Raw genomic sequence first — 16,111 nt, 5'->3', positions numbered from 1 at the left:
CTCCCTCCTCAAATTACCTAACATGTGTGCATGTATATGTTATATCTCTTGAGAGAATATAGGTTTCCAGAGGGTAGGTGTTATTTATTTTTGTTTTTGTGTCCTATGGCCTGACACAGTGCCTTGAACAAGGTAGGTACATACTGAATGTTTATAGCATCATATTCCAGACGTGCAGAAAAGAATGATCAAAGTCACAGAGACAACAAAGTGCTAGTTGTGACTGAAAAATAAAGAGTATAGTAAAGTTAGGCTGACCCATAATATAAGAAGAGAGGAGTAGCATGAAATAGGTCTGTAAAGAAGTGGTAGAATAATGTCAAAGGCCTCAAATGCCAACATATTTTTAATAGAGAGCCACTGAGGTTTTTCAAGGAAAGGAGTGACATGTCTGGATCTATACAAAAGAAAATAAACAAACTAACAAGTGGTCTGGCAGCAAGATAAATGATGGAGAAGACAGAGGTGTGAAAGCTTGTTAGAAGGTTATTGAAAAAAAAAACAGATTCATGGTGATGGCAGTGGAGGATGAGGGAGAGGGAGAGAGAGAGAGATGATGCTCTACCAGGTTGGCAGCAATGGAAATAGAGAGGAGGAAAGAGTTGTAGATGAATAGCTGCCAGAACTTCATTGTTGTTCATTTGTGTCTGACTCTTTGTGACTCCATTTGGCCTTTTTTTGGAGTGGTTTGTCATTTCCTTCTCCATATCATTTTACAGATGAGGAAACTGAGGCAAATAGGGTTAAGTAACTTGCGCAAGGTCACACAGATAGTATCTGTCTGAGGTTTTATTTGAACTCAAGTCTTCCTGACTCCAGGACGGGTGCTCTACCCACTGCACCATCTAGCTGCACAGAACCTCATTACCAGCTGAAAATGAAAGATGAGGTGAAAGAAGGTAGTACCAAGTTGTTGAATATTAGAGATGGGATGAATAATGTATAATTCCTATTCACATGATGTCATTAATAAATATCCAGAGCAAATTTTCCCATATATCATCAGTAATATTTAAGTGTTCAGGAAGGATTTTTTTTTGTATTTCATAATACAAGACGTTTTTAAGTGGTATAAGGTGTCCCACTGCCTTTCCATATATTGTAGAACAGATAACACCAATATGTAGGTGAAAAAAAATTAAGCATATTTAAGTTGAACACATGGGTGATTACTTTTTTAAGTTACCATGTAATGGGATGAGCCTTCTTTCTACAGCTATTCAAATTACAAACTAAAAACCTGAAGGTTCATCCTACAGTAATTTCACAACTCCTTAATATTTTCAAGCCTATTTTTCTGGATCAACTATATTTTTACCATTATTTTTTCAGTCAATTGAGTTTCAAAATGTTTGCTGTGAAAATTAATTTTGTATATTGATCTCATTTAAATCTTTTCTTACTAATTGCTTTACTTTTCATTTATGTGCTATTTTTGATCACTATCTATTTATCAACTGGAGCTTTTTTTTGCAAGAGGCTGGATTTTTAAAATTATTTTTATAATTAATTTATTTTTAGTTTTCAATATTCACTTCCATAAGATTTTGAGTTTTGAATTTTCTCCCACACTCTCTCCTCCCTACCCTCTCCTCCCTCCCCCCCACCCACCCCACTTCACCCCATGGAGCTATTTCTATTAAAGGAAGTAGAATGAAAAGAGCACTGGACTAGGAGTGAGGAGATGTAGTTTCCTAACAGTATTCAGACACTAACTGTGTGACCACAAGCTTTGATTCAGTTTCCTCATTTGTGAAATGGAGGGGGTGGGGTGTAGCCTGAGATTCCTTTCAACTCTTAAGATCTGATCTTCACTGATACACAAACAATTCTTTCCATATCTGAATTTTTCCATCTCTTGCTCAGACCAAGGTTGAGTTTGAAATAGTAATTGAAATATCTAAAACATTTTTCTCTATATTAAATTCACGGTTATGTTATACCCTTCTCATTCTCCATGATTTCACAAAAATGAACTAGTTTTCCACTACCATTTTTGGGGGGATGAGGCAATTTGGGTTAAGTGACTTACACAGAGTCACACAGCTAGTGAGTGTTACATGTCTGAGGCTGGATTTGAACTCAGGTCCTCCTGATTCCAGGGCTGGTACTCTATCCTCTGCACCACAGAGCTATCCCTCCACTACCACTTCTACAAGTTCTTGGGATGTAATTCATTTCTCACTAACTCATCAAAACATCTACATCTTTTTTCATAAACTTCTTTCTTGTACTAGACTTCAACTCTCCCTCAACAATATTAATCCTCCTCTTTTTACTTTGAAAGAGAAGATGAAAGTAAGATGATATTTAAATAGTTCTGCCTTCTTATTCCCTAACAAAGGGGAAAATGCACCCCCCCTTAAATCACCCAGTCACATCCTTGTTCCCTTGTACTTCTGCAAAAGAAAATAAAGAAATAATCTCCTTTTCTGTTGGATTAGCATTTTTGCCAGCCTCAGCTCATTTTGAGTTTTAAACATTCCCAAACTGATCTACTTTACATTTTTACCACTCATTTTTTATCATCTTAAGAAAACAGAAAGTCTAGTTTAGAGCATGGCACAATCAATGTATTATTGACCCTGAGAAAAATGCTACAGTCATTTGAATTATCTCAATTAATTTACCACCTATTATGTAACATACTTAATTTTATGGCCACCCACCTTGTACCCAACTTGAAGGTCCTGACAATCTTGAGAACAGCCACTAACTTTCTTACTCAAACATTCATTTATGTGGCAGTTTCTCTCATCTGAGCCATCACCACAGTCATCCTTTCTGTCACAAAGACCTCCACTGGGAATGCATCTACCATTTTTGCACATAAAAAATGAACTGTTGCATGACTGTTCTGAAAAAACAAAAGAAAACAAATGGAACATAAAGAGCATGCCATTGCTTTGTATTATGACTATTCCTAAAACATATATCATTATAGTAACTTATCTGCCACAGTTATAGTAAAAATATCTGTCACAGTTATAATAAAAATATGTATGATACTTTCTACCAGATGTTGTATTTTAGAAGGGACATAACAATCCAAGGGCAAATCATACTTTGGTGTAGAATACTTCTGATACATTTCATAAGCTTTAACTTGAAAATGGAGACCCCAAATAAATCACTATTGCAAAACCAATGGGAAAATGTTGCTTTGATCTATAATGTAAACAATGAATTTAAAAACATGAAGCTAGTCTGACATTTCCCTCAAGTCATAGGTCTCTAAGAAGCAGCATGTCTTGACAAATTAAGAATCTAAAATAGGTAGATAGTCTTGAATTCTTTTCCCTGCCTAGAAACATAACATTGAGATTTTTAAGTCAAGGGGGCAAAAGGACATTTGTGGTGACCAATAGCAATTTCAAATATAACTGGGGAAAATTTTTTTTTGTTTTTGGAGCCATTCATAACTTTATGATTCTAGCACTTGGAATGTTATACATGTGAAAAGAAAGGATATGTGAACTAAATAATATTATGGATAAACTTAGAATATGTGAATGTATTATGTTCTTTAAGACCAGCAAAGTGGAAGACATGTTCATAAAGTGACAAATATACAGAACACATCTAAACAGACACATATATATGTGCCATGATACATTTTAAATGAAATTTTTCATAGAAGTTTGCTGGATTTTTTGCAATAAATATACAACTTCTTCTAGAAAGAATCATATTCTATATAGCATAGTTGCATAATTAATTTTACTTTGCCTGTAAAAAATAACCATACATTCATTTCATCTCTGTAACTCATAACTTCTTTCATGGTCCATTGTCTTCAAACAGATACACACAGGAAATCTATTTTGAGATTAAGTATACAAATAATTTCTGTTAATATAATTTTTAGGTTTGAGCAAACTATACTATTTCCTCTAAACTCCTTATCTGTTTGTTAAGTTAGACATGCTTAAATTTTTCCAACTAGCACTTGATTGGGAATTTATATGACTATATCATATGCAAATGTTAAAAGCAAATTTACTATGTGAAAACAAAACTTTCTCAAAACATATGTGGTATATTTTGAAGGACTTATGATGAAAAATGCTATCTAATTCCAGTGAGAGAACTGATCAAGTCCGAGTATAGATTGAAGCAAAATTTTTTCACCTTATTTTTCTTGCTTTTTTTTTTGCAACATGGCTAATATGGAGATATGTTTAGCATGACTTCATGTGTATAATTGATAGCACATTGCTTGTCTTCTCAATGGGTAGAGAGGGGCAGGCAAGAGAGTGAGAATTTCAGAACTCAATTTTTTAAATGACATTTTATACATAAATTATGAACCTATTTCTTAAAAAAAAAAGAAAATGTTAAAGAAGTATATACAGTATAAATATGTTCTGAACCTGCACTTTTGCACTTTGCATTTAATGGTGCTTCATCAGAATGGTCAGGGCAATCAAAGTCTCCATCACACTGCCACTGAGAATTTAAAAGACATCTGCCATCAGCACAACTGAATTCCTCAGGACTACATTGACGATATCCTAGAGACAAAACAATAACAATTTTTAATGCTCCATAGAACATGTATTCATTATAAATATAACCATTCTTTGCAGTCAACACTTAATTAACTGTGTGTGTGTTATGTGAGCTATTGTCTTATCCCTTCTGGGTTGGGAGACTGTATCCTTCAAGCAGGGAAAATGGTTGTGAGAGACTGTGCCAAAACCCTGCTGATAAACCTGCAAAAAATTTATTTCCTGTAATATGTTGAACAGGTGATAAGGAGCCAGGGATGTAACCCAATCAGTTGAGCAACACCTAGTTTTCTATTATCTGAATAAACACAACCCTTCATTGGTGTAGAGAAATTCAATGTGGATGGCATTATACAGTTTTCCAAGATTAATCTTGTTTTGCCACAGTGCAATAAATGTGTTACAAACACTGCAAATGCGTGTACTGATAAGCAGTTAAAATGATCAGGCTCACAAGCTATAATGACTTTTTTTACCTCTAAGTAATATTCAAATTAGAGCAACACTGTTACTAACCATGGCAAAACCATTAAGGAAATCACATCTAGGTTTATAGATCCATTAGTATAAACAAGGAAGAAATCTCCTTTTACCAACAGCAAGAATTTAGAAACTTTTTTTTTTTAAGAATCAAAGAGTCAAGTAATCACCTAAAATATGTATTCATTCATTTGTGTGCTTGTGCAAGAATGTATTCTTTAAATCAGTCTTGATCAATGTTATGAAGATACAGATTGGAATTTTTTTTTTAATTTTGCAGGAATAAGTATCAGTGTTATTAGGAAATCTTTCAGATGACCATTAACTGCTGACATCTCTTTGGGGAGCTTTTTAAGGCTTTATCTTTCTCTATCCAGAAGCCTGGCATAATAGGTCAAAACCTCGCATTAATAAAACTCACAGTATTCAATTAAGTTCTATTCTGGAAAGAGAATTGAAAAAGTAATCATAAGATGGTCTAAGCATTAAGCTATATTATTCGTTTTGGAGGGAGTCCCATAAGGCATCAGCTCTATAAGGAGAAGAAACTCCTTTGGCTCATGAGAGCATATTCACATCCAACACATTTTAAATTATATATTCATGTTTCTATTTTTCTACACATACAATTGGCAATTTATGCTTTAATATCAGTGGTACACCAGATTTTAGTTTGAATATTTTTACAAAGACATTTGAGAATGAATTTAATGTAGGATAAAGCTATATGAATACTATACTTATATAAATGATTTAATATATGATGTATATTTTAATATGTAAACATATATAGGATATATACATATACATATACACATGTACACATATAAATAGATATATGTATGTTGTACATTCAATCAAACTGGTTGTTGAACTTAATGGAATTAGGTATTACTTCTTGCCTACAATTTAGGTTGCATTTCCTCCACCAGTGAGGACTATAACCCCTCTTTGTTTCAGTAGATATCCTTCAGGAGTTGCTAAAGCCAAAGTAAATTAATGCCTGGTAGTCAACCTTCTGGTGATGAGTGTTTCCAGAATTAGCTAGCCTGGTCCTTAGGGATAGCCATAGAATCATTTGCTAAGATCATGATCAAAGCTATCCAGCTTGCTAGGACCAGCCACAGTTTATGTTACTCTCATAGCCTTCAAGAATTTTCATGGTTACTTCCATGCACTGTCAAGCATAAGAGTAAGACTTTGGTAGAAATTATATAAATAAGCTAAATGGAAATTGAGATGTAGTCGGTATGGTTCATATCATCAGTACATTCAGTTTATTGAAGCATCAAAGTAGACCATTCCATTTCCCTCAACCATGATAGGTTTGGCCATGAAGGAGAGCACACACACACACACATGCACACACACACACGCACTCACATGCATGCACACACACATACACACACAATACACAATTTAGTGATGCAAATCAACCAAACCTTTCATAAGAAAGAACAAAGGAAATTGGAGTTGAGTTTCCTCTAACAATTTGCTCTTATCCTAGAACCTGGCTATACATTGCTATAATAAAATGATATGATTTTTCCCCACTTTTGGCTCTTAGTGTTTTGCTTTGGTTTTTAATCCAGCCCCATCACATCTTTGAAAAGGCAGTCATTACTTGGATGGAGGATTTCCTAGCTGGGAACTATAGTTATTTATACTTGCCACATTCTAATGACTCATCAGATCCATCTCCACAGTCGTCATCATGGTCACAAACAAATTGCTTGGGAACACAGACTTTATTATGACACATGAAAGCATTTTCATCACAAGTATTATTGGGAGCTGCAAAAAACATCAGGAGATCAAAATTAGAAAAACAAATACCTCATTATTTACCTTCTGAGTAAAAAAGTTTCTTTCTCTAAATTACGTATGTTAAGTAAAATCTTTTAAATCACAATTGTTTGGGAGAACTTGCTTCAAATGACAATATATTAAATAAGCTAAAGCCCTAGGTAGAGTGGAGGGAGAGAAATAACAATAGAAAAGGATGTTACTATTTATGTAGGTGGTATATCAAGTATGAAATTTTTGTCTAGACGAGTGTGTGAATGGTACTGCAAAGCCCATTACAAATGAGGGCTTCTGAGGAAAGTGAAGATTAATTCTTTTTCTGCCTAAAACCTCTGAACTTAATGAATGCTTATGAAACTCAAGTTAATCACTCCACTTCTAACTCATACATCATCTTTTTTTTTTAATTTCAAATACCAGTGTCTTATTTGACATTAACTCTTTCGAGCCCCTGGAGTACCATTTAATATATCACTGTAGAATTTACTAAATGGGACCCCAGTGGCTCAAAAGAGTTAATTTGCATCCCAAAGTGTACAATTCACTACAAAGGAATTCTTTTGGGCATCATCTGGCTCCCTGAGTACATGCACAATCAGTTAATATGCAGCCCTCAGTGGCACCATTAACCTTTAAAGCCACATGGAGCAGTTTCAAGATGAGAATAAATAATCTGAGACCAATATCATCACAGTAGTATACATACATGTGATCTCAAGTTGTTTGCTTCCTCTCCTTTCCCTCTCTACACATATACACACAAACATACATACACACATACACACATGTACACAAAGCACACATCTCCTCTAAAAAATAAAGAAGGTCTCAAATGTAGTATTCTGGGTTCAAAAAGACAGGCAATAAGAATGAGAATTGGTTTAAATCGCTTTAATACTTTAAGGAATCATATTTCCTATACAATTGTTTTTGCTAAGCTGATAAGTCCTACCAGCCTCCCTTACGTGACTTTGCAAATAATCATTCAAAGAACATATTTTTTAATATTGCTAGGTCATGGAAGCAATATTTTAATATTATAATTATTACAGCTATCAAGTAATTCCCCAAAAATTCTCCAAGGTGACTGAGGTCCAGAAATATAATACATTGTCTAATTCCTATAAGTATTATTGGATCTTTAAGCCACATGGATCAGCTTCAAGATGAGAATAAATGATCCTGGAACAATATTACCATAGTAGTATACATACATGTGATCTCAAGTTGTTTGCTTCTTCTCCTTTCCCTCTGCACACACATTTATGCAAACACACGTACACATGTACACAAGACACACCTCTAAAAAATAACAATGGCTTAATGATACTTGTGCCATATCATTTACAAAATTTTCAGATGACAAACGACTACATCATCTCTAGGGATATCATGTGTTTACCAATATTCTGATTAGAAGTTATCTAAGATAAGGACAGCTTAGGCAGTATCTAAAACAGGTAAAATGAAACCCAATCTCATTTCTCTCCTTTGGGCTTAAAAAGGCACAGAGATAGCATGGCATTCCAAATAAAATGACTTGTTTTTTTCACAGGTTTCATGGGCAAGAATCACTGGGAATGAGGAAATGTGTATAGATATGGTGTATCTCCATAAAGATGGAGAAATACCAACATTGATAAAGTTATTGAATTAAAAATGACATCTAACATACAAAACCATTACTAACACCAGTGTTATTTGTAATTTTGATAATAGTTAAAGAAAAAGAGATGCCAAAGCTCACAACTGAAACATTTTCAGACTAGTGTTATAATACTGCAATAGCAATATCCTGTATGATTATTTGTTATAATACCCATAGGTACAGGAGTAGAGGAATGATATAGTGAAGGAAGATGAGCACAGAAAATCTGAAGATGCTTTTTCATTGGGAAAAAGTAAGAGCTTACCACAGCCAGCTGTAGAGAGCTCATCACTTCCATTTGGACAATCCCTTTCACCATCACAAAGCCAGTGCCGAGGCACACAAGCATGGGAACCAGAACAGCTGAACATATCAGCTGCACAGGTCACAGCCCCTGAAATTCAAAATGAAAATGTCAGTAGAATTTGAGAAATTTAACCGAAAATTTATTTCCTCTGGGAAGAAGGAAGCTAGGCTACCAGAAATAATATACTTATATGGATGTTTGCACATATATTCACATGTGTATATATACATATTTTAAAGATTAGATATGTGCTATGTATATACAAGTATGTATATATATTTTATCTATGTGTAGACATACACACACATATACACATATGTAGTCATGTAGACATATGTTTCCATGGTTGTGCCATCTAATTGCCAAAATTGGGATAATATTGATGGTGAATTTGTAGCACATGAAGAATCTTGTAATAATATACAAGGGATGAGACATAATTTTCCTTTAATTTCTTATTATTATACTTTAAATTCCTCCATGACTTTTCCTCAGACTGAAGGGAAAAGTAATAACTGCAGTAATTCTAATTTTCCCTTTCCTCTACTCAATCCAGACGCCGAACTCCAGAAGTTTATATGGGAATCATGTGGAAAGGGAACTAAATTGAAAGACTCTAGGTTCTATTCCTTTGCTTACTAATAATACACATCGTGACGTAGGAAAAATACACAAATACCTTATTTTCAATTTATTCTTATTTTGCTTCTAAAATGAATCATTTCTTAAAAATATTTGCTAAAAATAGCATTTTGGAATTATTCAAAAAACACAAAAAGATAATGATAGAAAAATAATTTATTAATTAAATTGACAATAGCTTTCTCCTATCATTGAAACTAGGAATCAGCAAGATTTGATTGGATCTGTAATTTATTTCTTGCTGCGCCCTCACCCAACTATTGTAAATATAGAATTTCTTTGTATTCAACTCAACTAAACAAATTGAGTACTTACTATGTGAAAATTACTTGAAACAGTATGCTTTTCAAATATATTTTTAAAATCTTAATTAAATACTTCCATTTTAAATTAATTTATCTACTGCATATCAGTCAGCATTTGTCTAATATGTACTATAATAAAGGGTTTCATGACATTTCTTATGCTTCTCAATCACCCACAGCACTCAAGTAGTTCTTATGGATTTCGTGGTAGTATACAACCCATTTGACAGAAAAGACAAAATAAGGAAGGATAAATCTAATGCCTCTTTCACACGACAGCCTTTTAAGTACTTCTTTTATTAAGGTTAAATGTTTCTAGTTCTTTCAATCAGTTATAATATGGGAAAATACTGAGGACCTTCACCATTCTGGTCACCCTCTTGTGAATACTATTCATCTTATAATAATGATAATTATACCAGTAGCTAACATTTATATACAACTTTATTCTAACATAAATTATTTCATTTGATTTTCACAGCCCTGTCAGATAGATACTATTATTTTCCCTCTCTCAGAAATGAAGAAACTGAGTCTGAGAGCGGTTATGTGATTTGCCAGTATCACACAGCTAAAAAAGTCAGAAATGGAATTTTATCCAAATTTTCTTGAGTCCAAGTCCCCTGCTTATAGCATGTTCACTTAATATCTTATTAATGTCCTTTCTAAAATGTAGCACCTAGAAATGAACATAATAATCTACAGACGGCCTGACTAGGACAGAGTCTAGTGACATCACCTCCATAGTTCTACACACTGTGTCTCTCAATGCAATCCAACATAGCATTAGTTTCTTTGTGCATACCATATCATACTATTGACAAATTGAGATTTCAGTCTGTTCAGCTACCCACACACATATACACAAATATGCACATACGCTTTTGTGCTTTTCAAAAGTACAAAAATATATTTGTATTTATGATGGCTGATTTTATTTTGGAACCCAAATATAATACTTTGCCTTTATCCTTCTTAAATTTCATTCTATTAGATTTGACCTGAAAACCTAGCCTGTGGAGGATATTTTTCTGTATTCTGATCCTGTCCTCTAGTGTATTGGCTACACTTCTAGTTTTGTTTCAACTATAAATGATATAACCATGGCATCTAGGCCTTTATCAAAATCATTGATTCAAATATGAAATTGCACAATTCCACCTACGTACCCAAAGTACCATGTGTAGAACTGTTAACACCAGTTAAGAGGAAGTTGGGAGTTATAGTATCATAATTCTAGAGCTAGAAACAACCTCTGTCATCATGTAATCCAACTATATCATTTTTATAGATGAGGAAACTGAGGCCTAAAGAAGTTAAATGGCTTGTCCAAAGTCTTCCAAGTAAATGACAGAGCTAGGATTTGTACTCTGGTCCTCTTAAGTTGAGTTCCATTCTCTACCTAGTACACTACAGCTGCTTCAACTGGATCTTTTCATGTACATTCAGAAGAAACTTGTGCTTGAGGTGGAATATTTTTAAAGACAAGTGGGGATCAATTTTCAAGATTTTGTAAAGGAAAGAATTCCGATATAATAGAAAGGACCACACACAGTGTTTTCATCAGACATAAAAACCCAGAAAGCTACCAAAAAAAAACCATTAGAACTACTGATCTATATGCTTTTGCTTCCTCATCACTATAAGATCATTATGAGAAACAGTCAATGTACACATCAAGGTTATTCTCAGTCTAACTACAAGGAGGCATCAGGAAAGTTTCCATGGGCATTTTACTATAGATGAATACATTTTTGTGTGTCACGACTGACTAAGGAGGAGGAGAGAATATAAGATCCTGCTGTGCTTATTGATTTTAGGGAAACATTTGATTTGTTACAAGAAAACGCAGACTTAAAAGCTCTTCTCAGATAAGATTTCCTTCACGTATATAACAAAATCATACAAGACTTCCTTACAGGTAGGACTGGAGAGATAGTTAACTACTCAATGACCTGCTGAATAACAACATTATATAAAGTATGACACAATGAGACATATTTAAAGGTGTTTTCCAGTGTTTTTGATGATGCCCTAGGTGAGATCTAGAAAAAAGGATTTCCTAAGTCACCAGACACTCCTATTTAAGTTGACCACAGCTTAACCTGGTTTACTAGATAATTTTCTCAGTGAAATCTACAATCATGTGGGGAGAAAAAGATTTCACTAACCATCCACACTACAAAAGCAGAGTGGATGAAAAAGCATACTTCTCAGATTATGGCATTAGCTGAACAATAAGACCATTGCATCAATCAGGACTTGTACCTTGGGCAGGTGCAACAGGGAATGGATAACAAACTGGGTCTAAAACTGACTAGGAAGGAAATCACAGATTCTCAGAGTCAGAAGGGACTGAAAAAGATCACTTCCCCCCAACTCCAGCAATGGGTAGATGGAAATAATTGAAAGTACTGCATGGTTTCTTCAATGTGATCCAGCTTGGGGAATTCCTCTTCAGTTAGGTTGGACTAGATGGTATCCAGTGGCAACATCTGGTGGTAACACCTGGTTCTGGGACTACTTCTTCCAAGCAGTTCCAATTCAACTCAAGGACTGGAGAATCTTGGGGTACCACAATCAGGGCTAGTTTATCCCAGAAGGAAATTACCCCAAGTGCCAATAGCTTTTGACTCTCCTCCACACAGAGGGAACAAGAATATCTGCAAAGTGCATGTTATTCACTGATTCTATACCCTGACTTCCCTGGAGGCAGCCCTGACCTGAAGTGTAAGATACTATGTCATTTATACTTTGTTACCCTTTTCTCCTCTGGAGTCCTTCCTAGGATAGAAGATGAGAGAGCCCAATTACTTCTTCTTAAGGAAGAGAGAGGATTGAAGAAATTTCCAGGCTTGACTAATTGGGAAGCTGTACTATGTCACTATGCTAGGAACTGCCATTTTATTTTTTTTCTGTAGCCTGAAAATCACTATCTTGTAGTCAAATAATAAAGTTTCTTTCAACCCCAAGTGAATAGGAATTCTTTTTCAAGATAGATCACACATTGAAGAAATTATGTAATGCTTTTAATTATCCCAAAATGCTCACTTTTGCAAAAGTCTCACTTTTATATAATATTCTCCTGGAATTCTATATAACTATAAATTATTGAACACTGCCATTTCAGAAGAATTAAAACCATCAATTATCTAAGGGGCAACAGAAAGAATCACAGAGAATGCTAACAAATTGCAATATGGTACCAATGAAAATTATATATGAGAAACAGGTAAAACAAAAAAAGACAAGCACATGTGTGAACTAAAAAAGAAGGTAGGCTGGTCACATTGTGAGAATGAAAAACACCTGGATGAGTAGGGATAGGGGTTTCAATCTTTTTTTTTTTTTTTTTTTTTTTTTAGCGAGACAGAATACCTGTGTTGATGAAATCAAGGATGAGCAAAGTTAAAGTAAGAAAGAAATCTAGGTCAATTTATTTAGCAGGTTTATGTGGTGGGGAAAAAATGACTCAGGGTCACAAGTCCTGGGTTTAAATTGGCTACTTAAGATCTCTTTGATGTTGGGCAAAATCACTGTTTTTTTAGGCTACAGTTACTCCTTTGTAAAATTATGTGATTGGACTACATGATATCTGAGGGCCATTCCAACTCTAAATGTTTTACTTAAATTTGTTTTAACTACAGTAAATGTGCTAGCTAAAATTTTAATTGTGCTAATATATGGTGTAGTTAGGACATTTTTTGAAGGAAATATGTATCTTCAGTCCTTATTTCCTCAACTTCTAAATGTCAGATACTAAGTTATTTCTTTATTCCTCCTCAGAATAATTAAACAATAGCAACATTACAGCTTACCACAGATGGAATCACTTTCATCGAATCCATCCCCACAGTCATCTTCCCCATCACAAATCCATTGTTTAGATATACATTTTTGTGAAGAGCAAGGAAACTGGTTCCAAGAGCAAGAGGAATCTAGAAGACATCAATCATTTCTTGAAAACTTTTTTTTTTTAAATTTTGGACAGGTAAAGTACAAGTGTTTCTTTTTCTGAATTAGAGTTCTATATATGTGAAACTTTCTATAATAACTCCTTATTTGTAACCATTTTAGATTGTTCAAAACCCTAAGCCCTTTTTAAAAACTTATTCTACTAAATTCTGAACCTTCAATAGTCATTTGCTCTTTCACCAAGTATCAGGGAGTTAAAGGAACAGTAGCTGAAATGTTCCTAATCATATCTGCTCCTAGCCTGTAACATCTTCTCTCGTGTTCTCATCTCATTGTTCATTAACAAGTTGTGTTCTAAGATGCATAAAATGTTAGTGATATCAACTGCCTGCATAAAACTGAAAAAGTTACTAATTATATATATGTACATATATATAATATATAGTCACCTTATAATAGATCCATTAACAAATTACATTTTCTATTTTTCAAATTAAAATGTTTTTATATTTTTAAAATCTAACTATAATTTATAAATTCATAAAATTTACAAAATAAACTAAATAAAACTAAAATTAAAAGTTTTAAATAACAAATAGTGATAACAAACCAAAGAGATTAATATAGAGGGAAGACTGATATCAGATCAACCCATTGGGTAATATAACTGGAGGAAGAACAAATTTGATATTTAGATACAAGACTGAAAAAAATAAGAAAAGGAAAGTATAGTGACAAGACAAATTATGTTGATACAGAAAAAAATAGGGGTTGAGTAGTATCATCAAACAAGCATATACAGAAAAGACTTGAAGCAGGAGAGTAAATTTATAAAATGAAATTTCATTAGCAAAAAAAATCTTATTAAAGGGCCTAAATCTTATTCATTTTACCTTTTTGTATATGGAAAAAATATTTTAAAAATAAGACAATATGTAAAATTCATTTTAACATTTCAATTATTTCTTCCATTCTCAAAAATCAATGTATAATTTCACATCTCTATTATATTTATCCAGCTCTAGAAAAGAGTACTACAGCCTTGTACTAGTGTATTTGCTGAGGCATTCTAGGTGGTACAATGAATAAAGTGTTGGGCCTAGAGTTAGAAAGAACTGAGGTTAAATCTGTAGTCAGACATTTACTGGCTGTGTGATCCTAGGCAAGTTACTTAACTTCTGTCTATCTCAGGTCCTCAACTACAAAATGGGGATTGTACTACACCTACCTCACAGAGTTGCTATGAGGATGAAATGAGGTAGTATTCACAAAGTGTTTAGCATATTGTCTGGCACATAGTGCTTAAAATAATGCTTGTTTCCTTCCTTAATTTTTTTCTATCAAGATCTTTGGGGAATTGTCCTAGCTTTCCTTTAAGAACTTTGATCCTATGCCAACTGTTATAGATATAGTTGACTATGGTTTTTTTTAATTGTTTGTCATGACATTAAGCATAATGTATTTTTCCTCTTTATCACTGACATGAATTCTATAAAAAATCCAACTACATAAACTGCCTTTCACTACTAGCAATGCTATTCTCCTTCCATTATGAGTTGCAATGAAGTATTGTTAAGGTCCTTTTTCAGTTGCTCCTCATCTCAATTCTCATGTATTGCATGCCATTCCCTCTCACTTCCCCACCTTGCCCAATTCCAAATTTCTTGAGTTTATTTTTGCTGCTATTTTCTGTTTCCTTTGCTTTAATTTTCTCTTTCCTGATTCAGATGAAAGGATTTTCAAAATCCTCCATCTTCTAATACTCTTAATTTCAGTGACACAAACTTGCAAAACCCTTTTTACTAAGTTTTTTTTTTAATTCATCCTTCTTTATTATCCCTTTTCCCTTCTAGGATACTCTAGAATCTAGGTATTAGAAGGTTAATTCTCAAAAGAAGTGCAGGGATGCAGTTTTGTTATCTGAGTCCCAAGGGCCGGGTTCTTTCATTGTCCTCTACTTGATCCCTTTCCTCTTTTAATGACTTACCATTCTCCCTTTTAACCTAAAACCCAAGGGTAACCTGATCAGAGTTATACATCTTTGAAGTTTCAACAACGTCATCCTCCATAATAGGAGTTAATACTAAGGAGCATGACCTTGGCTTAGAAAAACACAAGGCCTGGAAGGGCCTACTTACCAAGAAAAAGCTTTTAATGTGTATCTAATGATTGAAGAAGGAAATGGCAAAACACTTCAGTATCTTTGTCAAGAAAACCTCAAATGGAGTCCCAAAGAGTCAGACATGACCGAAAACGACTGAACATGACTGAACAACAATTATGGACTTTATTTCTGTTATTGGAGGAAAAGCTTTAGCTAAAACTAGAGGGACTTGTCACCATGATGGGCATAATATATTAAGTTATTAAGCCATATATACTCTCAAAAAACATTTACTAAGGTATAGCACAGTTGTGATCTACATGAGTGGCATAAGTACCCACACCAACAAAATTACAAGTCCTTCGAGTGCTGAAATATTGATCTTGACAAATG

General features: G+C 33.9%; 1 protein-coding gene across 1 annotated transcript in view; it reads right to left on the bottom strand.

Annotated features, from left to right (window-relative positions):
• The window catches only part of LRP1B (LDL receptor related protein 1B), a 2,189,733-nt gene that overhangs the window by 363,945 nt on the left and 1,809,677 nt on the right, over window positions 1-16,111 (bottom strand). The window contains exons 51-55 of the mRNA XM_027835590.1: window positions 13,518-13,637; window positions 8,711-8,839; window positions 6,663-6,785; window positions 4,374-4,514; window positions 2,670-2,857 (exon numbers count right to left, since the gene is read on the bottom strand). Of these exons, the coding sequence (XP_027691391.1) occupies window positions 2,670-2,857; window positions 4,374-4,514; window positions 6,663-6,785; window positions 8,711-8,839; window positions 13,518-13,637 (701 nt within the window). The remainder of the gene's footprint in view (window positions 1-2,669; window positions 2,858-4,373; window positions 4,515-6,662; window positions 6,786-8,710; window positions 8,840-13,517; window positions 13,638-16,111) is intronic.

This window comes from Vombatus ursinus, unplaced genomic scaffold (assembly GCF_900497805.2).
Source record: "Vombatus ursinus unplaced genomic scaffold, bare-nosed wombat genome assembly UNPS02014816.1, whole genome shotgun sequence".
Classification (NCBI taxonomy): Eukaryota; Metazoa; Chordata; class Mammalia; order Diprotodontia; family Vombatidae; genus Vombatus; species Vombatus ursinus.
This window is presented reverse-complemented; position numbering and strand designations above follow the sequence as displayed.